General features: G+C 39.6%; 1 protein-coding gene across 1 annotated transcript in view; it reads left to right on the forward strand.

Annotated features, from left to right (window-relative positions):
• The first annotated feature begins 326 nt into the window (after positions 1-326).
• Positions 327-27,124, forward strand: part of TGFBR3 (transforming growth factor beta receptor 3) — a 106,793-nt gene continuing 79,995 nt past the window's right edge. The window contains exons 1-2 of the mRNA XM_057374106.1: positions 327-503; positions 13,777-13,950. Coding sequence (XP_057230089.1) covers positions 13,890-13,950 — 61 coding nt within the window. The 5' untranslated portion in view covers positions 327-503; positions 13,777-13,889. The remainder of the gene's footprint in view (positions 504-13,776; positions 13,951-27,124) is intronic.

Here is a 27,124-nt window from a genome sequence, read left to right on the forward strand (position 1 = left end):
GTGCYCCTCACCCAGACTGCGCGGGGCTTTTCGAACCGCTGGCTGCCAGCACGTCGGCCCCGTGTGCGACCCGTCACGGCTCCCGGCGGGGCGGGCGGGGCTCAGGTGTGGGGCACAACGGGACGGGCCGTGAGGGGCGGGCGCCGCGGCGCGCGCTGCTGCACGCGGGCGAGAGGGCGGGGTTGGCGGGCGCGGCCGTAACGGCGCCGTCTCCGCCCCGCGCCCAATGGCGGCACCGCCCGCGGCCCTCCCGCCCCTCCCCGCCCCATGCGCCGCGGGGTTACTGCCGGGCCGGGGGCCGGGCGGGCGCACACGCGCCTCCTCCGCCTCCGCCTCTTCGCCGCCTCCTCCGCGCACCGCGGGCCGGGCGGCAGTGGCCGGCGGTGGGCGGCCTTGGAGAGCGCTGCGCTCCCGTCCCGTCCCGGCCGGCGCTGCCCATGGCGTAGCCGCGCTGCTGCGCGCCTGCCCCGCGGGACGCGGCGTGGACAGACCTGCCCCGCCAGGTAGGTGCGGCCCCCGCCCCGAGAGCGGCGTTTCGGGCCGAGAGCCCCGCAGGGATGCGCCGTCCCCTGGGGCGGGCACGGGGTGTGCGCTTCTCGGGGTGTCACCGTGCGCGGGCTCAGCGGGAGGGTCCGGGGGTTCCGCCGGGGGCGGTCGGTGTCCGCCCGTGTGCCGAGGGGAGCCCCGGAAGCGGCTCGCCCCTCCGGACCCTGCGAGCTGCGGGCTCCCTGTGGGAAATGAGGGGACAGCCGAGAGGTGGGGCGGCTGGCGAGGGGGAGCTACAGGTGTCCCAGCGACAGTCACGCTGTCCGGCTGGTTTGTACGTGCTGGGCGAGTTAGGGGCACCGAGCGAAACCCTTTGCAGATGCTCGCACGGCTCTGCGTTTGTGTGTGTGTGTGTGTGTGTGTGTGTGTGTGTGTGTGTGTGTGTGTGTCTTCGTACCCTTCATGAGGCCGCATTAGGACCCAGCAGTGTACGAACGGAGTGTGACTTCAGTGTGAGAATAATATAAAGTCCAGTATAATGTCCCTTCATTGTCATTTCACTGAGGAGTTGTTGGCATGTGGGTGTTGCTGTTGCGTGTTTTGCAGGGGTTGCACTGGAGTCAATTCACTGCAGGCTTCTGAGTGCAACTCTAGTAATAACAAGAATGTGCCTTCAAAGTTTTATGTAAATTAAGTAACTTTTCAAATACGAGCTTCCCCCAGTTTGAGGTGCGCTTGTAATTCCAAAGTTACTGTCATTGGTTTCAAACAATAGCACAGGAGGTGGAAGAGGTTACCACCTCTTCTCCTTTTCAAAAGAAAGGACTTATTTCAGACGTAATGTGYGTGTGCAGTTTGCCTTTCCACTTGCTGTGGATGCAACTAAATGTAAATCTACTTATCTCAGTTCTAAGTTACAGTTTTAAGCTGTAGCTGTTAAAATTAATTTGCTGTCATTTATTATTTTCTTCTCAAATGTATGATCATCAGCACAGTTCATTTTTTACAGAGACTTTCTGATGGCATTTGTAACTTACTAGAGAGATACTTGTACAAACAAGTGCCATGATTTTGATCTAAGAAAAAGTTTTAATCGATCTAAGTTTTTGTCTATGTTTTGTTTGATGAGGTCGAACGGGCTAACACTGACCCCCATGAGGGAGAAAACCCCAAGTRAGAGAGCTGCCTGCTCAGTAATTGTGGTGTCAGTTAAGTTTATCTCATGGTGACCCAGAGAACTCATACTGTTGTAGGCTCATACGTGGAAGACTTTACATGTGTAAATGAAATGTCTTGCCAAGACAAAATCTATTTGTTTAATGCTACTTATAAAGATTACTTTATTTCCCTTACAGTCCCTGCTTTTTTCCATGAATGCCAGGTACAGCATGAGTTGGTAGATGGGTTTTAATTAGCACTGCACAGGTGTACTGTCATAGCATTCCCAGCAAGAGTGTTGGTAAAATGTTAATGAAAGATGCTTATTTGTTTGAAGAGCTCCAGTTTAGCCCATGGAAGCTTACAGGGCTTGAATTGCAGCTGAAGAGGAGCTGCTCTTCGAACGCAGACCTGGGCCAACACCRACTGCTGCAGCTGGTGCTCGGCTGGGGGAGGAAGGGAGGGACGCGTGTTGGAGAGGGGGCAGAACATTGGCTTCCTTCAGTGAAGAGTCCTTTACTCTGAAACTTGCTTCCCCCAATTGTTTGCTGCAGTCCAACCTTTTCAAGTTTAAAGTGACACTTCAGATTTTTCTCTTCTGACATGCTTTCTGTCCCTGGGGAGACCTTGTTTGGTTGTTGATTTTGATGCATATTTTCTGTGTCCAGTGCCTCATCTAGTGAAAGTGTGTAAGTGATATCCACCAAGGATGTGAATTMTTTTAAAGAGTAACCTTCAGTTTTTGTTCCTGGCATGCAAAACATCTTTTCATACCTCAGCATCTTGATGCCTACCTCAGGAACAGTGTTTTGAAGTCAATTGCTAAACCAGCAGGGGGAACACAAAACTTTCTGTCTATAGTCTCTCTTCCTACTACAGTTGTGGTTTATTAAAACTTCAGGCCTATACTTTTGATGGTATTTCTTTAGAAGATGAATGCCAATTTACTTGGAACACCCACATACATTGGAATAAACACGTTATTTTAAAATTCTTGTTTATAAATTTTCTCTGGCAGGCATGTCTTCCACACTTCTAAATGGAATTTTTGTCATATTAGACATTACTGATTTGCAAAAGCTTAGCAGGTTTATTTGAGTTAAATTTCTCTTTGAAGAGTTTGAAGTGAGTTAAACTCAAGAAATGATATTTTGAATAATCCTTCAAAGTTACAGATAATGAACTAGACAAAATATTTTCACAGTGGAGGTCTTATAGCTCTATATAGCTCACTATATCACATTTAGGAGTGTATAAAGATACCTTGAGAGCTCAAGTTGAGTTGCAAAGCAGTTGTATTCTCACAAGAAACTATTTCTAGTATTTAGGGTTTCCATAAGAGAAAATATTTTTAGATATTCTCTAAGGTTTTAAGAAGTCATTACTAGCTTATTACTGCAGAGGTCAGCTGATGGTTACAGCATAGATCAATAATGGGTTTCCATTTTGATTCATATTGGCATAATGATTAAATCTTTTGTCCCAGGAACACCAAATTTAAAGRCTGTTGCCAAAGAAGGTTATGTGCATCAATCCATAATGTTTTCTGGTCTGTGAAGTCTGGTGCAGCCAAATGGCAAATACTGAAGGTGTGGATGAACACACAGATGGCTCAATGCGAAGTGAAGAATGGGAATTGCAACACGTCAGCTCTTCCCCGTAGGAGCTGGGGAGTGGGCTTGTATCTGCAGTGAATTGGAGAATCTTGCTGCCTCTGCTTGGGGTTAAGCCATCTTTCACTGATGCTGGGATAAGAGCATGCCAAGGAGAATTTGCTACAGAGTAGCCAGTTTGCTGTTTGTGGGTGATAACARTTGTGTATTCCAGCAGCATTAGTTGTTAGACTAAGTAGGGACAAAACAGAGTTCAACTGAAATGAATAGTCCTGGGTCAGGTTTAAAGGAAGATCTGTAAGCTCTGTTTCTGGAATGGCACTGTCTGCGTATAGAGGTATATCTATATAAATATGTATAAAGTCATGCATATTTCAGTGGCCATTCATTGTTCTCTAAGAACATTCTGTGATGTTGCCTGTTACTGAAGGTACAACAATGTGTGTTAAATTTCTGTAGTTTTCACAGAAAATCCCAAAACTTTCTCCAGGTGGTCGTTTGAGCTCCTGARGTGTGTAATTTGCAAAGCCAAAGTGAAATTTCTGTTTTAATGTGATTCAAAAATAGCAGTAAACCATTGCCTAATTTGTCTTAAAGTTCTTTTCTTTAATACTTCCAATAATATTCTGTTAAYATTTAAGACATGAATTACTGAGTCTTGAGCCATTTATGTGAATCTCAGAAAACACACTCTGGGATACAAATATCTTTGCAATCACATTGCTTTTGATCTAATTCCACAAAATATTTCTGTATTATTAATAGGCATTACTTCTATAGCAGTAATATTTGTGGTGATTAACAGTGGTATGCTCTTTTCTAGCCACTTCATGAATAGAAGCATGTTTTGCCATAAAAATGTACTAACAAAAAGTAGTGCAATTGAAATTGCTTTATCCATAACTGTGGATTCGCATTTTTATGTGCTGGCAGTCATCCAATAGAGCAGCATTTCTTGTGCTATTGCAGCAACAATTAACTCTGTGGTAGCTGAAATGAAAGAGGTTTATRTATCTCTGAAAATCACTGGAAGAGGGGCTTTAAAGCTGCCACTCTAGTTTATATTCCTTTTTTTTTATTTCAAGCATCACAAAATACATATATTTTTAAGACAAACTTGCTTTATGACCTTGATTATCTAACTTTGTCAAGTTCAGCATGGAACATTTAATATATTGCATTTTAAGTGTAATGAATGTTGACTTGTATTGCTTACAAATAATTATGTCTTGGAAAGTATGCTAGTTTCTGATATATCTATAATGAAATGAATGGGGTTTCAGAGAAAAATGTTAAAAGAATAATTTCATCTTAATCCTRTGAATAGTACTTTAAAATTAGCTAYATCTACTTACAATTAACAAATTTAAATGCATTATATTTAGCACTTCTCTGTTATAGTTTGTCTAATTTCAGTACCCTAGTTGGCCAATTTCAGATTCTTTTCTTCTTTCCTGTTGTGAGATTTTGAGACTCAGCTGGAAAGGGCCCCTCTTTAAAATAATTCCAGTTGTGACCTTGCACGAGACCTGTTTAGATTGCAGAACAGCTTATCTAGAGGTCTTGGGTCTGAAACAGGTTAATTATAGAGCTACTGTGTAGAGGTTGTTTTTCTGCACAGAAGACAGTAGGGGCTGTGATACATAAGGTGTTGTKAGTGATTCCAAAGAATAATGGCAATTCACTTATTCTCTGATGCTCCTTTGTAAGCAAAGRCATTTTCTGTTGGAAATCAGTGAGTTATATTGTGTGAGTCAGGGACAATAAAAAAATCCCAGAGTATGCAGTGAGCTTACTGTGTAGTATAAATCTGCTGAATTCATATATTTATTTGCCAAGAAGGTGGAGGTGGGTTGAAGACTGATATGTCCTCTTTTGTTTTACATTTAACAAGTAATTTGTTAGAYTCTGGCTGCATTTGACACAGTGTGATTAAGCACTATGGTAGTGTTTTATCACACATATGATACATTGTTTTTGACAATGATTTGAGTGAAACAAAATTCTGTTTTACTTTACAAAGCAGCTGTTGCTGTGTTTGAAAAGCTGGGCCTTTTCTTGTAGTAAAACTACCGCATTAATGAACCAAGTCACTCCTCCAGCATGTACGGCTTGTGTTCTGTGACAGATTAGTTCCTCCCTCCAGCATTTAAAATGACCAGTGTTTCTGAGTACTTATAGATCTGGTGATTTTGTTCACTCCGGTGATGAGGTGTAGCAATTTCCTTCTGGCTAGCAAGATGCCCAAATTATTTATACGAATATAGGAATTTATTGTGGTCTAACCTCTCCCCATACCTGTGCCCAAAGATTTTTACASTAGTCATTTATGCATTTAAAAGGATTAGAGGAAATTCTGAATGGTAAATGTTTTGTGCAAGTGTATCTCCATTCTGAGCGGAACATGCTAGTGATTCATACCTTGATTGAAAGAAGTCCCCAGTGATGTACTTATTTATAATAATTTTWATGAAAAAAGTTTTGCTCCAGCATGAACATGTTTTTCTGTTCAACAAATTGAATTACACCAGTTATTTGACAGACAGTTAGGGAAAAGGTAGATTACCCCTACACAAAGGGAAACTCCTTTTGACTCATTCCTCTAACTGTGTGTCACTTTAAGGACTTGTGGATTTGTGTGGGAGAAGTTTCCAATCTGTAAGATGCACAGCTGAAAGTTTAGTGGCTAACAGTTAACTTTTGGTAAATGTGTTTATCTTGCATTCTTGTTTAGCAATCTGAAGRGATAATCTATTAATCTGCCTGCTTGTTGGAGTTTGCCTTATTCTAGTGACTAAAAGGCAAGCTTCATTTGTTGTTCTCTTTTGTTGGCTTTTTCTCCAAAATGTGGGTTTGATAACGCATGCAGTTAACTTTAAATAAAATACCTAGTAGTTAATATTTCAACTTGTTAATTTACACCTTGTAGTATCTAATGGTCCGTGGCAGTGAGGAGGGCTGGTTTGTATCACCTCATCCAATTTCCCCGTAATAGGAAGCACTGATTTTCAATCCTCTTCACTTATTTACTGACTACCTCTTTTGATTGTTTTTCCCTTCCCAAAGAGTGATGCATCCTTAAACAGTGAATTTATGGTTCATGATATAGTCTTGCTTTTCATCATTACTCTTTGTGGGTTTCTCACAGTTAACCCAGACAGTTTCAGGTTTTTATAGGTCATGGTTTCAAAACTACTTCTCTAACTGTGTAGAGGTAACTCACCAGAYGCTGATTTAGTTTTTTTCCCAGGTAGGAAGGTTGCCAGTAGATGCAGTCCTAAGGTTTTGCAGTTCAGTCTTGAAAAAAGTAACASCATCAAGCATTCATTGACAGCAATTTGCTGAAGTCTTTTGCCCTTAGTGGARGAAGTCTTGCTGAATTGTTGGTAACTTTCCATCCCACTGTGGCTTCAATTTCACTGAGCTATGCCTTCCCTAGCATTATATCTGTCTTGATAGGTACATTAGAGCTGTTATCTGTTTAGTTTAGGTGTGCAATTAGAAACTCAGCCAAGTAAAACTTAAGATAAATTAAATTTGTGTGAAGTTGTTGGCTGCTACTGTGTTTATGAAGAATAAGATAGTCCAGTGCCAGGAAGCCTATTCTGTTTCCAATTAGAAACAAKAAAAAAGTAAGTAATTAGTCCAAAGAAATTTAGCTATGAGAAGAAAAGGTTGTAGAGATGTTTTTTTCTTTCATTTTATGATGGTCTTGCTCAGCCTGAAGATTCCTATTTTTGGTGTGTTTGGTTTTGGTTTAGGGTAAACCTTTCAAAAGCAGCAAGTCCCATTTCAAAAACATGAGCTTGTTTCCTGTTAGCGGTGGTGAGATATTACTGATTAACTGGGACCCTTAGTTATATTTAAATGTACCTTTGAGATTTCTTGGGTTGCCATGTGTTTATGTATGTGTTTCTAGTAATCTCTGATTTTTTCCTCCTTCTGCTTCCTCAATGTGTATCAGGAAGATGGCATAGAATTGTGCCCTGGTAAGATTGGTGAGATTTTTCATCTATCTTCTGACTAGAAGTTGGAAGCAGAATGCCTAAAGTAGAGTTGTCTTTCTAAGCAGGTGTTATGGGGAYGCTGCTGTGGCCAAGCTGAGATGCTGTCATGACTTTCTTTGCTTGTGAAAGAATAGAATGCCTGTGAGTCGCACAGAAAATACATGGCTGAAGCTGGTACCAGATTGCAGATTGCCTGAGCCGTTATAGTGTAAAGGCTGTTCAGCATCCCAGCGTCTCTTTTTTCCACTCCCTTTAGAGATGTCCGACGTGGAAGTGATGAGGGCTCTATGATAAAGTAAAAAAAATCCCATTTTGTACTCGGATTAGGTATAGGGTGTTGGTCTTGCTGCAGTGCCATCTGTGCTTCCTCCTGTAGAGGTTCAGTAATCTCTAGGAATTTCTGCTGTTGTCAAAAAGCAATCTGTTCTGGTCTACTCCTTTTGGAAGTCGTGTGTATTCCTTCCACTAAAAGACGCCCAAATGCACTTCCTTCCCTTCCACCTATTGAAACCCTCCTACATCCTGATCCTGTAGGAGACTATTCTCTTGTTTACATTTGGTAAGCAAAACCTTGCCCCTCAGCCTAGGAAGATTGAGCTGCATACCTCCCTGTGTTTGGGGGAAGGGAAGTCCTGACAACATACAACAAAATGATTTTTGTCCTGTTTTTGTAAACTGTCTCTTACTTCTATACTGTGCAATGCTTCTTCAGCTGAAACTTCCAGTGCTTGGTGTAGTTTAAACTCACAGTAATAAAATCGGGTGATTTTAAAAAAAAGTTAAGAAAGTTGTGAAACTGAAGGGAAAGTGGTTACGAAATGATACTGAAAATAGACACCCTCATCCAAACCGGAGCTCCATTCCAACTGTGGGCAAAACATGTAGCAGGTAACAAAATCCACCTCAGTATACCATTACTAAAWAGGTGGGATGGTTTCACATTTTTAATGGACTTACTTGTGTGTATTTTTGTTCCTGTAATTTGGCAAGCTACTCTGTAATACATTAATAAGAAAATAAATAAACAAAATACTAAACCAAAAATCACRTGGAATAGAGGGGCACAATTGCTAAATGGCATAAAATGTCTTCCTTTGGCACTTTTCCAGTTCCCATAGCCTTTAACTGTGACTTGTTGAAATGTCCCATTACAARCACACCAGCATGTGAACTGCAGGACATCAGAGTTACTTTTTCCCTGGGCTTTTGATATGTCAGGATTTGTAGTTTTATTAATATTAATATATTTCCTGAAAATGAAGCCCTTTTGTTGTTTCTAAACCAGAATCTGCCCCTTAAAGTTTATGAATAAGTTACTATTTTGAGTTCTGAATGGTGGGACTTTGTGTATATGCCTTGYACATAGGCATTTAGAAATACATACAAATTTTCAATTCCACATGAATGTTTGCTAATCCTATTAATGAGCTTTCCAACCTGTATGTGTCCAAATGAAGCAGAATTGGCATGATAAATGTCAGCTAATAAAAAAGAAATCTTCAAAAATGCATATTTAATAGGAGTGSGGTTATAAATAAACTCTTTCAAAATCTGTTCTATTTCTAAGTTTATAGAGCTGCTCATATGGTTAACTATTTGTGGWTTGGGKTTTTTTTTACTTGAGATTGGGTGTATTTCATTACAAATAATCACCTTTTTTACTTACACATGGAATGTGTGTACTCATTCCATTTGCAGAGGGAAGCAACGTGGACAAATGGGAGAAAAACTGGTKAAATAAGTGAAATGGTTGCCATGCGTAAAACAAGCAAACAAAAAGTGAAAAAGCCTTGGCTGTGAAGGCTGCCTTGGATGGCCTAGAAACTTGGGTTCACGTTGCTATGGCAAAATAACACAAAGGGACAGATCCTGCTGGCTTTGCTCAAGTATCCCCATTCACTTTGTTGGGACTTGTGATATGACTTAGAGGAGCAGGGGTTTTGGCTTGCTTTGGTAGAGAAGTGTTTGTTAGCAGTGTTGTAGAGAGCTGTGCAACCTCTGGCATGGAAAGASGAGGGAATTACCAGAGTCCACGTTGATAAGGAGGAGAGGAAGTGGAAGTTATTCTTCAGGCACTAAAGGAAAAGTTTAGACAAGGAGAAGGATAGAGTTAATGGGAGGGAAGAACTTGTATGGGAAAGGTAGGTGCTGATTAATGAAACAGATGGTGGCTGTTGGGGAAAGGGCTTAAGGGGACAGAAATAAAAAGGGTAAATAAAATACCAAGATCCAAATTCAGGGAGAAATGTGAMAAATTCCTATGCTAGAAAAACCTTTACCAGGAAACAAACACCCCAGAATCTGTAGCTCTGGCCACTGGACCGGGCAGAGAAGCTTTGAAGAAGTAAGCAAAAATAAATTTACTAAAGGAAGTGTGTAAAAGTTGAAGCTTAGGAGACTGCTGATTTCAAGAAGACTGGTACATAATAGATGCTTGGCTAGAGGTACAGAATCAAGCTGAGTAGAAAAGGGTTCAGATGTTCTGAARACTGAGCTTAATCCTTGGGTGTACACTTGTTCATTTTCATTTATAGTTCTCCAAGCACTTTAGAGCAGAGTCCCATCCCCTTTCTGGAGASCATTAGGCCAGCATGGGGGTGGATAAATTTTTGCTGGTGGCTGAAYTGTGCAGAATGTGATTTCTCAGTAACAAGCCATCCATAGGCCATAGAGCTTTGTGGTCTGGGAGTGCCTGTCAGTAACRACTGGAAAATCCTTAGGGGAGGTTTTATATTAAGAGTAAGCATCATGCTTCTAACCCATGTATTCTTCTATCTTATARTATTAAAGGTGACTTTTTAGTTCAAAGGATAGCTTTAAAAAATCCAAAGAATGGGATTCTGAGGAAGAAGAGTAGCAGATTTTTACAAAGAAACAATTTTTTTGGGGGTGAAAACAGTAGTGCASTCAAGTGATTTGTGTTTTTTCTGCTGCTGGCTCTAACAAATGTAGATTGCTTTAAATACCACTGAGTTAGGGAGCATTTGTTGTCCTCTAGCTTAGCATAGCAATGAGATCTGTCTTTCCAGTCAGCACACTTTGGTGTTTCAAAAGCACCATGCTTTTTACTGGGTTCTAGCTAAGCTTTATGCATCAAAATTCTCATGGGCATCAGAGGCTCCTAGTTGAAACCAAATTAAAACCTCATGCTTTTTCTTCTCCTTGTTCTTACGTACTTCAAAATGTGTTTTCTCCCCTTCCATTCCTTGTATCTTCTTTCAAACCTAATAAAATCCAGTAGTAGTAAGATTATTCCTGATATTCTCGGAAGCACTCATTCCTGATTAGATCTACAAATACGTATTTCTCAGTGAAACAGGGTCTTTGTGCTTTTTATACCCTCACAGCACATTTCACCGAAAATGACCCTGTAGTCTTCAATGGTTTTGATTGCTGATGCCCTCTTTTGCCAGCCTTTCTTGCAGCTCGATGTAGTTTAAAGCATTGGCATGAAAACATGTTTAGTAAACCCAAAGCTCTCATGTCTTCTTCTCTTTCTCTTCTGCACTGGGATTTTTTGGTTATACTTTTAATGTGCCCTTTTGTGACCTCATTTACAAAAATAACCACCCAGATATGCCCCAAAGGAAAAGATGATTCTCTTGGAAATTTCTTTTGAATCTCAAGTTGACTAGCAGTTGTGTTTACTACTTGGATAAATAGTTTAACTTCCTTATCCCTTTGCACAGCTTTCTTTTTTTATTTCAAAAGAGTGGCTTCCTATTTTGTGGTTCTACTTTTCCTAGTCTGCAGTTTTCACTTTTTTCAGTTACAGCAGGTTTCACACTGAAGCAAAATCCAGCAGATTTTGCACCACAGCTTAATTTTCTTGGGGTTTTTTTGTTTGTTTGTTTGTTTTGTTGTTGTTGTTTGTTTGTTTCTATTTGATTTTGTCATATGGTCACTTAATAGCAGCTTTGTAGCTGACTCCTGCCACACATGAGAATGATCAGATTTTGCAAAATATTGACAAATTGCCTGCTTAGTAGGTTTTGTCTTAGATGAGTTATTAGTAGTATTGTTTGTCTTTTGACTTGAATTGCAGCTATGGAGTTGACTGTTTAGATATCATTCATCCTAAATTCATGAAACTCACTGTCAGTTTGTCATGTTGTTTGATGTTTGCCCTCCTTTTTAAGTTTGTGAACGTGCATCTTCAAGCAAGTGAGCTCGCTCTTCAGAAAGTTCTTCTGCATTTTCATTTAAGTCTTCATTATTTGCCTTTCATGAACTGGCAGAATCAGGGTAGATGTTTAGGGCTTTTCAATCATATACTGCCTGCTCTGAGTTATACCATGGAAATGTTATTGGTCAGTGGCTTGTGGTAGAAGTCAAATTACTCCTACAGATGGAAATGTGTATGYGTTCTCTCTGCCTTTTAAATAAACATTTTCAAAAAGACTTGAATCAAAGTTGAATTGAAACTTGACATTTTAACATTAGATGCTCCTCAGGTCAGAATGGAATTCTAAACAGTATTGTTTTCTCTCCACTTCTTTCCCTGTGCTCTCTGTTTTTATACAACTTGGTGCCTTAAGAAAAGGTCACTGGAGAATGAGAGGTTTGTGCTGATGGGAGAGTGATCTAAGTCGTGTCTTGTGTTTTCATATTTGTGTATGTCCTGTAGTTGCACTTTTTCTGGTTTTTCATGTTTGTTGTGGGTGAAATGGTTGTACATCAGTAACTTGGATTTCAAAATGGTTTTTCATTGCCTGTTTCCACATATGACATCTTGAGAATATTWTGATGATCTTCTGTAGATAACACTGACTAGAGACCTCATTATTTGCTCTATATGATCATTTTTCTTCATGGAACCATTTAAAAATTGAATTAGCAACTAAATACTATCACTGAGTACCATTAGTTTTCTTTTCATCTAGAGAAGTAGCAGCAAATTATTGCAGTTTATATTTGACTTCCCAAATGATGCTCAATATCTGTCATGTCTTGCCATTTTGCCAAATGTGCATCTTATGTGGGACACTGAGCTTGAGAATGAACTACGTGAAACCCCGTGTTTTGTGACAGACAGTCAGCTCCTTGCTTGCCCTGTACACTGCTGTCCTGCAGGAGTGTGTTTGGGTGCTCCCAGCAGCCTGCAGAGCTGCTCCTGGGCTTTCCTCCCACCTCCCAGGTGGGATCTGGGGCACTGCCAAGACCACTTGGAGATTCCAGGAGCTCGGTGCTGAGTGAAGGATCTTTTGGAGGCTGGAGTTCTGGTCTTGGGCACCGACAGCCCTTCCACATGTGTTGGTGCAGCTCCCTGCACACAGAGCAGTGCCGTCCCTGCCAAATAACCCGAGGAGAAATGCTGCTGAGGGGTTTCTCGTGTTTTCCTTGTAGCCCAAGGTGTGCTGGTCTTGAAGTGCTGGTCGAAGTGCAGATTTTTTGTTGAGCAGACATTTGCTGATGCACAGTATGGCACAGGCTGTGCAACAGAATCTCACCTTTTGTCCTTGTACTTTTTTTTCATTTTAATGTCAGCAAGAACCTTTTAAATGGTATTCATGTTGCCTTGGTTTAGATTTTTTTTTTGTCCTGACTCAGCATATTGCTATCACTTAGTCCCATKATGTGGGTTTGTAATTGCTTGCTTTGCTTTATGGTGAGCCTTGGTGGTTGCTGAGGCACCATCTGTCATCTGCTTCTGAAAGCTGGTAATGAAGTAAAGTAGATAAKATTTTTTATTTGACTGAACACAGTACCAGCATTCTGGTTCTTTACCTTCTTGGTCTGTAATCTTTTTCTAGACATCTAGATGACTAAGAATAGGTATAAAAGAAGGTGGAACGGGATACTCTGGATTTGGTTAAGCATTTCCTCTCCAAAATCTGCAGCATGCATTCTGAGGTCAGAATTTTCAGTGTTTGCAAAGCTTGCAGGCATCAGCTGTATCATCATTTATTAGTATAGCACACTAAAGTTGTTTAACTGACCTGGTATATCATGTCTTGAAATCTCTTAGAATAAATATTCTGAACAGCTTTATATTTAGTGTCAAGTGGCATTGAAAACTTTTCACAGTTTGTCATACTGAGAAACGATGAGTTAAATTTATCGAGTTGCCCGTAAACCAGCAGAGCACATGTGAAACGTTTCTCCATGCTATAATAAAGCTAGCAGCAGATAACTAAGCAAACAAATGTTTATATGCCCCAGAGAAAGTCTGATTACTTAAAATAAACATGTCTGAGGATGTGAGTACCGTTGGCAGCAGGACTTTGGTAAGAACTGACAGAAAAGACTCCAAGGTCTCKCTTCCAAGTAGGCCATAACTTGCAYAATGTATAATATGAGGGAGCAACATCTGCAAAGCAGTACTGAAATGCGGGGGGAAGAGTACCAGCCTATTGGTACCTCGGGTATTTGGCAATATAAAATACACTCCTCTAGTAGTCCTTTAAGAAAGAATTCTGTTTCACTTCTTACAAGAGAGATAATTTAAAATATCTAGTAACATTTCTGTAAGTTGTATTTGTATTAATATTTATTTTTACTTCTTTCTGTAGGCAATTGAARCTCCAGAAGATTTGATTTCAAAGCTCACCACAAATTTCAAAGAAAGCAAATCTACATGAAGTGCTACAGAGGACATTGATTTGAGAAGATACAGCATTAAAAAATGTTGTCAAGTTGTGTGACTTCAGTGTTTGCTTTGATGGTTTTTTGCTTTGCAGCTGCAGGTAAGTGGTATTATGCAAATCATGCATTCAGTGCAACTGGTTGTGCCTATTTAGAATTGTTGATCAAAAATACTTTTTCATGCTAGAAAAATGTAGGTCAGCTGAAGTTTATGTTTATGTCTAGGTTTTCTATAAAGCTATTGTGATCATAATTACATCGAATGTGATGTGAGAAACAATGCAGTTCCTACAAGGATGTTTTCTTGCACCTGTGTTCACCCTTAAAATTATTTAAGAACTGAAGTAGTAATGTAAATTATTTAGGTTATTAACTTATTTTTAAAAATTCCATGGTGGACATGTATAATAAAGGAAAGGATTGATATAGAAGCCCTTGGGAGTGGAAGCAGGGTAGCTCAACCAGCATGATGAACTATTGGCTCTGGATAACAAGAGGCTGGATTTATTTCCCCAGGTGCAGGGCTGTGCTGGTGGATCACTCTACAAAGCTGGGCTGAAAGGGTCTGCCAGCTCAGGTCCATGCTGTCTTCAAGACCTGTAATCTGGAATTCAGTCCTGATTATTTGACTTTATAAAAAGATATGTCTGATAAAATCCCAGAGAAGTTCATAATAGGTCACTGAGTCTGTCCATCCTTCCTGCCCAGTTGGGATAAACCTCACCTCAGTCATTAGATAGTTGTCTAATCTGTTTTTTAGTTAACCATCAGTGTTGATGACAAAAACCTTTTAATAACAATTTTCAGTGTTACTGTCAGAGTTTTTGTAGGTTAGGAACGGGCATTGCCATTTAAGGGGCTTGTTCCTGTCCCACATTTTGGCCTARCTGGGGATTTTTAAAACAGTATGTTGCAATAACTTATGACAGAGAAAGGAAAGATCTGTGGAGTTCAAGTACCTAGTTTATACTGCAGTTTTTTCAAGCACTGAAGTGATCCTACTCAGTATGTTTGTTTGTCTGAGTTCTTTCTGGGGTTGCAAAGGGAAGCCTCTTATGTGTCCAGCTTGTATACAGCGTGAGTCTTTGGAGAAGAGGCCAAGTTGGATATATGGTCAGTCAAAATGAGACAGTGGGAGAAGTGGACAGTGAACAGATGTCTTGCTTAAATCTGAGATGTCCTCACTGTGGAAAAGATGACCAGCTCTGGAAGAGACAGGGCTGAGCAATTAAGTGTGTTACAATTTGGCTTCATTTCATCTTCAGCATGGAAAATTGTGTTGTTTCAAGCCTTCAGGCCTTGTGGGACTTTCTCTGGGTTTGACCTCTTTGCAGGCACCTATCCAACATTAGTAAGTTTGATTGTTTAATGGTACGTGATGCTAAYATTTTGCAATAGCTCCATTGCAGACAAACTTTCAGCAACACAGGGTGTGTCTGAGTGTGTCTGCGGCTGGAGCTGARGACATGAATGCTGGTCTTGGCTGAGAAGAGCCATTACTTGGAGCAAATCCCAATCATTCTAGATGTGTAAAAATCCACTTTAAAAGGAAGTGCCAGTGTAGAAAATAAAAGCRTTTTTAATTGATCACAACTATAACTCTGTTTTGCTGCTGAGGAGAATGCTTGCCTAACAAGTGACCTTCCCTCTTAACACCAGCTTTAATGAAAACCCACAGATTTAAAAGGGTTACCAAACAGTGCTATTAGAAAGCTGTTCAGTGTTCAGAAACCTTAACATGTCTGTCTTGAAATTTATTGTGGTTTATTTGGTTTTACTCCCCAGTTTTGTGTTTTCCTCTGGCAGATATTCTTGAAACAAAGTCTTAAAAAGCTTTGGATTCGATCAGATGCTTATTCRTAAGTAGAGTCACAGAATTATTTTGGCTGGAAAGGGCCTCTGGAAGTCTAGTCCAGCACCCTGCTTGGAGGAGGACTAGTTGGAAATTCTTTCTTGGAGACTGATTCTTCCCTCTAGCTGCATGGGAAGAAGTTAGCTGAAGGGAGTAGGAAGGGTCCACAGTTTGTTAGGGGAAGGTGAGGAAGCACTGTTTTTGTGGTTTCTGGCTGTACCTGCCTGTGTATTTTGGTTTTCTTCCATGCTTTTTAATTTTTTCAATAAATTGTTAATGAGAACAACTAGTCAATGTCCTTTACAGAGTATAATGAGTACACTAAGATAAGGGCAAGAACTGAAGGACTGTGATGAAGAGGAAAGAGAGATCTCAGGCAGATAAAATTAAAACTGAGGAAGGACAGCTCTCTGAAGGTTATTTCGATAGAGGTTTTGTAGCTTGAGATCTCAAATCCTGTTAATGCAGGGAGTTTGTGTCTCTAGGTGAAGAACAGATGGGGACAAGAAATGCATTTCAGTCGTGTGAAAAAGCTGTGGCAGAGGCCCCTGAGCTCTGGTCAGGGTGGTGGCCAGGATACTGCAGGCTTGGCTCTTAATTGCCAGTGTACAGAACCCGTGCTTTTTAGTCTTGAACCACTAATGTACTAGTATAAATAAAACTAGAAGTCCAAATAAAGTTAAGAAGTATAAATAAAATCCCTGCGTGCTTGTGGTGGAGCCTGGGGGAGGCAGGGGGCAGCATGCCACCTCCCTAGGGTATTGATTTTTGTACATTGAGCCTTTTTCCAGTTTGTTCATWTTTGAAGACGTGAGGCTGCTGCAATACAACACACCTTTCTTTTGTTTGCCAGGCCTACACTGAAACCACTGCTACTGGTCTAGGGGTGGTTTTTTGCTRACTTTACAGTATCTTCATCATTCTTGTATTTTCAGGTATAAGTGAGTTTCCAGACAGAATCTAGGCTTTGTTTAGTTTCTTTAATTCTATTCTTGCCTAAGGTACTAATGTGTAAAATATATTAAAAAAAAAAAAAAACCAAAACCCTGGAGTCACTTGACATGATGCATGGAGATGGATAGTCAAAGCTGAGTCATAGACCTACATGTCTTTCTTGCTAATAGCTTGAAGAGTGTACCTCACTAAATGCATTGAAAATGGTCTGTATAAATATTCAAAGAATATTTGTCTGTTTTCCTWCCTCCTCATACTGACTGGATATATGTAGCTAAATGCTTATCTGAATCAGATTTGCTTTTGTCTTGTATATGGATTTCTTTTAAGCTTGTTTTTATATAGCTTCAAGTGGACAGAAAAAGACTGTAAAGAAAACCTTGATTACTCTGAGATTTTTCTACTTCCTGGAAAGTCTAAGACAGGACAGAGAGAGCTGCTGGCAAGCTATCTGACTGAGTGAAGGAATTAAGTTTTTGAAGTGGGATTAAATTAAGGTCTGGCAACCTGCAGTAGGAACTCCACACAAACACYCTGAACTGCACACAGTTATCCAGGCCTTGGATAACCTCTTAAGTTAGTCTGTCTTTGTGATCTTGGAGCAAAAATATTCTGTCCTAATGTGGCTTAAATCAAAGGCTGGAACATATTTATTTTACTTGCTGGCAAATTTGTGCAGTTGGGTGCATGATGCATGTCTTAATAAAATGTCTTAGAGGACAAGTGAAAYGCAAACCTATGCTAAACCCTGAGGGCCAAACCTTCAACACCATAGGTCCTTCTGTGAAGGAGTGGAAACAATTTTTAACCTGAACTTCTATTTTTCTTTTTTTTTTTCCTTTCTTGCATTGCTATTCAGCTGGAAAGAATACAGAGGGGTGATATAACCTATGTATCTACACTGGAGAAAGGTTCTCATTCCAGCCTTCTAGGGTAGATCCTTTGATGGTTCAAATCATTCCTGCTGCTGAGAAAGCAGCACAGCTGTGACATCAACCAGAATTTGCTCATGGAGCCACTTTCCTTCAACCCCCTCTGATATTTGGCATTGCCTGTGCTTGCCTTGTAGACACCTCTCTCCTTAAGACAGAGTTTCATGGTTGTGGTCAGGCAGATGATGACCTTGTAAGAATTTGATATATTGAAGAATTTAAATATTTTCTGTTATACTGAGGTTACTGGTTTATCTGCTCATGGTAGTTTTTATGGTCATGKCTTTATGGTTTTCTTCCAATAGCTCTTAACTCCCTGGTTCTCCACTGTATTGTAATCCTAGCCTTTTTTTTTTCTTTTTACTTACTTGTTCTTAAAAGGARTCTTTTGTTGTTCAGAGTGTGGGCTTCATTTTCAATAAGACTGTTCACTTGCAAGCTCTTGTATCTTTTGGATTTGTGCCCCCCAGATATGGTGGTGATGGGTGCCATGTTCATAAGTGTAACAACAGGAAGAAACAGGCCTTGTCATGACATCTATTTTTTTTTTTTTTTTAAAGATGAACTTCCCCTGACCTTGAACACTGTGTTTCCAAAAGCAATATAGGATTCTTCAAAGCATAATAGAAAAACCTTCCACTGGAAGGTGAAGGACAATATCTAAAAAAAATAGAAATTAATACTGGGAGTTACTGTCRCAGATTTCCTTCTATTTTAAATACTGTTTGCTGGCTATTTCCCMGATGTAATTAGATTGTAATTTTTGTTTTTTCCCCCCAAAGTAACTGTTGCCAGAGGTGTGGAGATTTTATTTGTTGAAATTGTGTTTAGAGAACCAAGGGACAGAGGTTGGATCCTGAGTTCTTTGGACTGAAATAAAGCACAAGCTGSCTGCAACTGGTGAATGGATAAGGATTTTACACTTTTACCTCCCTTTGCCTTCACTTCTTTCTCACAATCAGCCGACTTCAGGCTCCCTTGTAAAAGCACTTATTCCTATCCCTTTGTGGTCTGGGCATTCAGAGTTTTGAGCATGCAGCACTCAGAACATTTGAAGATATGCAATCCCAGAGAACTGGAGGTGCAGAGGGCTGGTTCTTGTGCTGTGCCATGTTAGAAAGGCTGCACACCCTCCTGCAAGGGCTGCAAGGGAACGATTGTGCTCTTCGTGGGAGGCTAATGTGCTCTGTTCTGAGAAATACTGTTGAGAAACCAGTGACTGACTATTGAAGGTGGAAATTGTTCTAATTTCTTTAATTCTTTCAGCACCCTGATGATGATTTGAAGCATCWTAATATCAAATGTTTATCTGATAGGGAACCAAATGGTTAATCCCTAACTTAATGTCAGTGAGCTTTGTGAGACAACTTTGAGAGGCCAAAATATACATTAAAAAAGATAGTTAATCTTCATTTTTTTCAAACAGTAATACCTTTCAAGCAGTAAATTGTTTTAAATGAGCACTTTAAATAGAAAGACTGATTAAAACTGGGAAGCTAGACTAAATCCGTGTGTCCCCTAACTTAAATTTCTTCAGCATTCTTCTGCTGTATGGTGTTCTATTCCTTTGTAAATTACATTTTTAATCTGSTTGTCTGTCTGTTTCTCAGCAACTGAATTGATTCAAATCCCATGCCATTTCTGTGTGCTTTACACATAAATAGTGTTTTTTTATCTTCCAAACCCACACAAAAATTCCAAAGAATTTAGAGAGTCAGGATACAGAGAAGGGTTATGTATTTTCAAAGAGGTAATTGTATCACAGACTTGGAATGGCTTGAACTGAGCAGACTTCACTTTTCCTGTATCAGCAATGCTTTCAAGCTTAAAACAGTTGAATTTCAGCAGAATTCTGCACAATTCTGCACCCATGTGGAGCAGTAGGATGTGGGATTGGGGATCCTGATTCAGCAGAACAGCTGAGTATATATTGAAGTGTTTGCTGAACCYGAGCATTTATCACTAAATGTGAATATCTGGTTCTTTGATTAAAACTGACTCTGGGTGATGCCAAAGGAATCCTAAGAAATAGGAAGCCCATAATGCRGTACTCGAATTGCACAGATGCAGGCAAATGGCAGCGTTACTAAGGGTCTCTGGAGGGAAGTACTCAACTGATGAAAAGTAGTTTTGTGGAAAATTTTATGGCACAGAACAGGGAATGGCATTAATCCTTGTCTTTCRAAGGAAATTAATTCAAGTTTTATTTAAAGAGAAACTTGTCTTTAACAAGTTCTAAGCTTCACATAATTATTTTATAAATACTTTGCTAAAAATAATTCTTTTGTTTTCTGAAGGGAATTGGGATTTGGGATTTTGCTTGTAGATCTTTTAATATCCTTTCTGTATTGCAGGCCCTAATTAACTCTTTCTTAGCTTCTCCATCTCYCATTTATCTTATAAATAAAATGAACCCTTAATCCCTATAATTAATAAAAAAAGTGAAAAGGACATATTTAGTTAAATAAAGATTAGGCTTCAAAGGCTATAGCACCCCAAACTCAGCATTCCCAAATGTGATCCTGGGGTGTCCCAACATGAAACGAAGCATCTGCTATTAGAGAAACAATTGCTGTTTTCACATGAAAATTGTATTGAATTTCTGCAAGTCTTTTTCATTTATAGGCTCCTTCCACTGCAATATGTTTGTATGATTCAATGCTGTTATTTTGCTACTGGTTATGTTATAGTGTATAGAAGAYATAGGGATCAGATGCATTCCAAAGAAGAGAAATAATTTCATCCTCTGTAGCTAATGACAAAACGAACTGAAGCCCCTTAGGCTATAAGTCATAGAGAGATGAATTTGGAGTGAAAAAAAATATATTTAGCACAAACACTGTACCATGTTTCATTACCTAAAGGCATTGAGTTGGATTCCTCTTTGGTGTAAACTTGTTTTAAGTCAATGGAATTTCACCAAGGATAAATTTTGACCCCAGGTGACAAAAGCAAAGGTTGTTAATAATGCCATAAAGTGCAGCTGCTTTAAGCACAATGTGCTTTTCTTCATAAGTGTACTTTATAAAAGATGGAACTATTGTTCCTTTTTTTTTGGCAGCTTCCATACTATGAGACTTACTAATAGGCATTTAATAAAAAAGGGATTTTACCTGTCAGGGATGGAAATAACTAAACTGAAAACGTCATTACTCTCATTATTGGAAGTCGTGCAGAGAAGGAGTAACAAATAAAGGAATACGGAGTTGGGCAATGGAAACCTATAAGATTTGTTGCTATTTTATCTCTTCAGCAAAAAGTTCGCTTTCATCTGAAGCAGGTTTGGTGTTTCAGTAGGTTTTTTTTTTCTTTTCTTTTAAAATTTGAAATTAATCTATTTTCCTTAACACTTGGAGTCAAGAGTGAATGAAGAATTTATTTTTATGGTTGTTTTCACTTCTTTTCTTTCTTTTTCTTTATTTCCTAACAAATATCACCAAATTTGCCTTGTGTCTGAAGAGGATGATTGGTGCTATCTGTTTTGGAATAAATAAACATTTTCTTTCTTGTTACTTCCTTTCAATTYAGGATAGTAATTCATATGTCCTACTAGAGATGCTCCTCAAGTTGTTTTGATTCCAGCTACAATGTCAAGCTGACTTAGTTCCTTCACAAGATTATATGCCTTTCATTAATGTGTAAAAATCAGTGGGGATGACTGGACACTTAGTGTCACAATGCCTTGGTGATTCTGTAGRTGTCAGAAATTGTATGAAAGTGGATGAAGGTAAAAAGGTTATTTGAAAATGTAGCTAATGCTGAAGTAGCTTAGCATAGTTCATTTGGCACCTTTGGGGTTGCTTTAAGGAAATCTGTAGAAGACGAGGAGCAATGGTCACACATATTTTATATTTGTGTATGTGTGTTTAGTCCCAATGGGCAATTCCTGATTACTGAGGACAGTGGTGTAACCTTCTCCTGCCCATGGAGTGATGTGCACTCTTCATCCAGCCAAGGCCCAGCAGCCCTGCCTGACTTGATGTGTGAGTGTTCATCCTCTGTGACTGAATGTAAACGCCTGTGTCTGTCTGAAGGACCTTTGGGAGAGGGTGGAGCGATTACAGGCTGGCAGTCAGTTCTTTCCAGCTGTGGCTCAGCCATGAGCAGGGGCTCCTGAAGGAGAGCACAGGGATGCTGGACCACCAGCTGKATCTGTCCTCTTTGGGGAGTCCCTGTGCCTGATGGCCATAGCAGGATTAAATGCATAGGCCTAATATACGAGCCTCTGCTTTTGACTGAAAGATGAAAGGCTTATATCTGGATTTGTGACTTTCTCTGTGATCTCCCCACAAGTTATTTCATCTCTCAATCTTGGTCTCTTGATATGGAAAACAGATGTGTTCAACCCTGGTATCTTCCATGCAGGGCCAACGTAATCACTTTAAAGTACTTGGATCACATTGTTGCTATCTGCTGTTGTCTCATTAATTCTTCAAAACTTCCYCCTGCTGCTTTTGGAGGTATGAAAATGGCAAAGCTTTTATTTAAGCGTTGTCAGACTCTTTGCCTGTTTTGCTTGTTTTTAAATTCATCAATGCTGAGCTGCAGAAGTTTGTTGTAATCTCTGATAAGGAACAAGGTGGTTGAAGTTTTGGTGAGTCATACATTAATTCTAATTTGTCTGAGAAGGGTCTTAGGTCATGGAGTTACTTACTTCTTCTCTACCTGCCATGCCAATTCTTATTAAAAAAAAAAAAAGAAAACAAACCATAAAAAATTCCATATTTTTACAGGAAGTAGAATCTTTTATATCAAAGCAAAAGAGTGGGAAATCCGAGACTGTACCAAAGAAGATGTTCAGGTGAAATGTGACTTCTTTCTTGCATCATTGGGAGACAATGTACAACAGCAGGTAGAGCTGCATTAAATCCCATGCATGATTTTAGCAGTATAATACAAATTAATGTGTTGCTTCAGTTTCCTGTATTAGGGTAGACTTTTTGACTTTGGACACAATTTGTGAAACTATACAATTTGTAAAAGGCGTCYGAATGCTGCATCTTCTGCTTTGAAATGTTAGATCAGTCTGGCAAAATTTTTTAGCGCTAATGAGTTCAAAGCAGTAATTAATTTTTCTGTGGGATATTTTCATCTTCAAGCTGAAAAAGGAGTGGGTATTGAGTATTGAGTAAATTGGCAAGAAAACTGTTCAGAGATTACTCTGGAAATTACTTGTCTCAATTGCTTTTTGGAACTAGGCCAGTAATAGTTACTTTTCTTGCTAAAATAGTGCTCATGGCCATATTGTTCACTGCATTTGTTTTCATTCTCCCAGTGCTGATGTTTGATCTCCATGATCACATTTGCCATCACAGATGGAAGTAAGAGAGCTCAAGTATGCACCATAGAAAGGACTCCGAGGTTTTTCAGAGGATTAAAGTCATCATGTCACACTTGACAAATGCTTCTGCAGTGCCTCCTGTTAAAAGGCCAGTTACCTGACTTTAGTAATGGTTTCTTTACTAAGGAAAAGCTAGGGGGTTATTGCAGCAATTTTTTGCCCAAGATAAAACAATGTTTACAACTTTGTGATGGCAAATTTTGAATAAAATTTWWWWAAAAAAAGTTACTTAATTCTAGGTCTCTGATATATTAAATGGATCTCAAAGGTATGTTTACAAAAAGCCTCTAAGTCAGGTCTTAGAAGTGCTAGACTGAACTTCAGTTTTAATTATATGATTCAGGAGAAAAGAATTCTAGTGAAACAGGTCTGAGCTTCTTAATGGTATTGTTAAAATCTTGTCTGTGGAGAAAACCAAACCAGCTCATTCTTCTGTTTGTTTCAACATTACACAATGTAAAGGATTGACAAAAAAATTGTCYAAAACATTTCCTTTTTTCTGCCTTGAAGAGTCCTAGAATGTATCTTCCCTCCTTCTCCAAAGAAATAATTATGCACTTGAGATGGTTTTATAGGTCAGGCATTCATGTAACTGTCTCTGATTTGACAACATTGCTCAAAGAAAACGTGGAGTGAAATCAGGATTTACCAGAGAGGATTTCTGAGCAATGAATCAGTGCTTTTTTTGGCCTAGTGGACTGAAGTAATTTAATTGGAGCAATCAACATTTTTTTGTACTAGTTGACTGAACTAATTAAGTTGATTAAGTTCTGATACCTATGTTGTCGTCTTGTTCCAGTTGCTTTCCTTAAAATTTTGGAAGGAACCAGCCTCTGCGCTGGTGGCATCTCTTGCTGGAATGCTTTTCTGAGGATTCAGTTTGCKACTTGGTGGGCTACAGCTACGAGTTCTGCAGACAAAACAGGTTCATGTTCACACCATMACTTTTTGTAGAGTCGCTGTGTCTTCTTCCCTTTAATCCCATTCTAAACTAGTTAGTAGGTGTCTGATCTGATAAAGTTGTWCAGCACGATGTCTCTAGGAAAATTTTATGGTAGCAGTTTGAAGATGGTGTGGCACAAGTCCTTCTTTCTTAACAGATTTAATCCTGGGGCACATGTCCTGAAATGGTAACAAAATCCATGTTCTGGTCTGAAGTCTTTTGGCATTAYTTCTTCACTGGTGACACCTGGGTTTGTTTGCTTTTTCTTCACAGCTGCTTCTCATTTGGTCCTTTATGCTATTTTGTTAAATAGGCCACGGCTGGTAGAGTTGGAGAGGGATTTACTGAGAACCTGCTGTGCAAGGTCTGTTATGCAGTGAAAGGAAATCATGCTATTGCTCCTTTTCAGTAAGGCCCTGCAATGATTGTGATGCTCTCTCCTCCTCTCTTTCCTTCTATTCTTCCTCCTGTGTCCAATACCTCACTGTAATTGTCTGTATCCTAGATGTGTATTAGTATGTTTTTGTAGTTAGGATGATCTCATCACTAATGAGTATTTGATGCCTTTGTAATGCTCCTAATATACACATAGAACAGCTGGGAGAGACTTTCTAAACAATCATCATTGCAATATCCTGGATGATCTCAAAGAACATTTAAATATAACAGAGCAGTTACATTGGAAGCTTTAAAGATAAACATTTTTYTTCTGTACAATGGCTGAACAATGTATAGTGGGTGGCGTATGAGTCTCTCTGCATTTATGTTGAATGAAAACTGCAGTTAACTTTCCAAGGAGATTAACTATACTGTTAATAGTTAATATTAAGCACAATTAAAAAATTGGTAGATGAGAGTACGTATCTGTTCTAAATTTCTGAATATATTTGATTTGTTGTTATGACCTTATTATCCAGAGAAAAGGGTGTTTGTCTTGAACAAGAACTTGGTTCTTTTCCAGCTGAGCTTGTGGCACTGGTRGTAGAGCTGTGGGTAGTGGGACTGTCCAAATGCTCTGTTTGCATTCTCTCTGATCATGAGTCAGGTCTGTGCTGTCCTCGGGGGGCAGGGAGTGGAGGTGTTTGTTCTTCAGTTGTTTGTATCCAGTTAGAAAATGTTGATACCGTGGTTCAGTTGGGCAGTAGGGGGTGGTGGCATTTCTAAAGCAGGATTCACTCAGGTTTATGTTTCACAAAGTAACTTGCCTTGCAGTGTAATGTTAACACTGCCTCTGCATTGTATGTCCAGTAAATTATCAGAGATCTCATGGGGTATTACTGAAAGAATGGGTGTTAACTTCCATTCCATTCAATGAATTTAAACCTCTGGTCCACTGATAGGAAGAATAAATTTCAGCCCTGCTCCTGTGTGCTTATATGAGAGCTTCTGAAGTCCCTACAAGTGGCTGGTTTTCTCTGAACCATCATGATTGCTAGAGCAAATAAGGGACCCTTGAAAGAGTGTGGCAGGGGTAGTGGAGCCTCCGTTTTTTGCAGCAGCTCATGTTTGTACTAGATCAAAAATSAGTTTCCTCTTACAGAAATAGAGTATCGAAGTATTGTTCAAGTATTTTGAGTAACTTAATCTGTGGTTCACCTGGTGGCAGAGTCAAACATAACCACAAAGTAAAACAGCCTGTCAGAATTGGAACATATGGCACCAAAAGGATTGAATTTACTGGCAGAGCTATACATCCTAACCCAAAAGTACATGAAAAAGCTGACAGAAGCACTTTTTTTTTTGTTCATGTAACTTATGTAACTGTGCCCATAAGAAGGGTTTGCCAACTAGTTTCCTACAGAGATGTGCAATACATTATGAAAAGGAAATGTGCCACTGTACAATGCAATATTGGAACTTTTATGCTTTTCCTATGAAAATGTTTCCGTAAATGAGAGGCAGCAGTCCTCTGAACTCTTGAGCTGGARCTCTTCACAGTCAGTGTGTTATGCTACAGTGTAAGCAAGTAAAAGCCTGAAACATTTGATCTTGTTAACTCTACCCAGCCGTATAGTTTAATTGGGCCCTGCATTCATTTCTTTGTCTGCTTGGTTTTTTGTTTGTATTAAGATGCCACTTGCTTAATATCTAACTTTTTTCAGTCCCTAGTTCTTGTTCTTYCCTGAAATCAAAACCTGATCTTACCTCCTAATTATGAATATGTTGATATGAGTTGCTTAAATGATATTTTCTTCTACAAAAATAATAGTAGTAATTAAAAAAAAAAAAGAAAGGGAATGTAAGATGCGTAGCAGCAGCCACTTTCAGATTGTTATAAATTCCAGCAAACCAGATGAGCTGCCACCACCAAGTGCTGACTCAATGATAGCTTTTATGTGTACTTTGAATGTTTAGCCGGAAGAGAGATTACTCATTCCCCACCACCACCTTTCTAAGGGACTGGTTTAAAAACTTGCAAAGCGTGTATGAGGCCCCTCAGACTGCTGACTGCACGGCAAAGTTATTTTGCATCTAGTAAGTTCCAGGATTTTGTGACTGTTTTCTGAATAACACTATCCTTTACTGATTGGACTTGAAAACAGATTGTGCTGTTCTAAGTGTTGCCAAGTCACTTTGAAAGTCTCACTGTAAGGTTTCTCGGTGCTTACCCCATGTCTAGGGCTGGGCTGTTGGTTCTTTTTGTTGGAAGCAAAAAGCCATCCCAGTCTAACTGCTTCAGTTAAGTCAGGGGACAGGAAAGCTTCTGTCATCTTGTGCTTTTACRTTTAGTTAGCATTTTGTGGTTAGTTTTTACAGAATCTGCCTGCATTTTTTTTTCCTGAAGTCTTGTTTATTTGCTTGTTCAGGAAGGAGCAAGAGGAGTTTTCTTGTGCTGGAAAAAACAAGGAATTGTACTCCATTGCCAGCAGTCAGGTCCCCCGTGTGTTCCCTGCTGTCTGTAGTGTCAAGGGGGCTCATGCTTCCTTCATGCAAGCCCTTAAATAGGAGTTGAACCCTTGCCATACAGGGAGATGGATTTCTACACCTGTGGGGTCTCTGAAAGGGAAGTACTTCAGATGTGTGTGTGAATATTTTATATTTTTGTGAAACTGAATCAGCTGAGACTTTTTTCCATGCAGCAATGATACTAAGATACATGCCTTATAAAGGATGTGTTAGCACTGGGCACAAATGACTTATTTCCTGAGTTAAAACTTTTCCCCAACTTCCTTTAAAAAAAAAGTTAATAAAAGATTATTTGAGAAGAGCCATTGTGATTTCATATGGAGGCCATCTCACTTCTCMTTTTTTA

Source organism: Malurus melanocephalus, unplaced genomic scaffold (genome assembly GCF_030028575.1).
Source record: "Malurus melanocephalus ecotype Western Australia unplaced genomic scaffold, MMel_1.1 scaffold_8, whole genome shotgun sequence".
Classification (NCBI taxonomy): Eukaryota; Metazoa; Chordata; class Aves; order Passeriformes; family Maluridae; genus Malurus; species Malurus melanocephalus.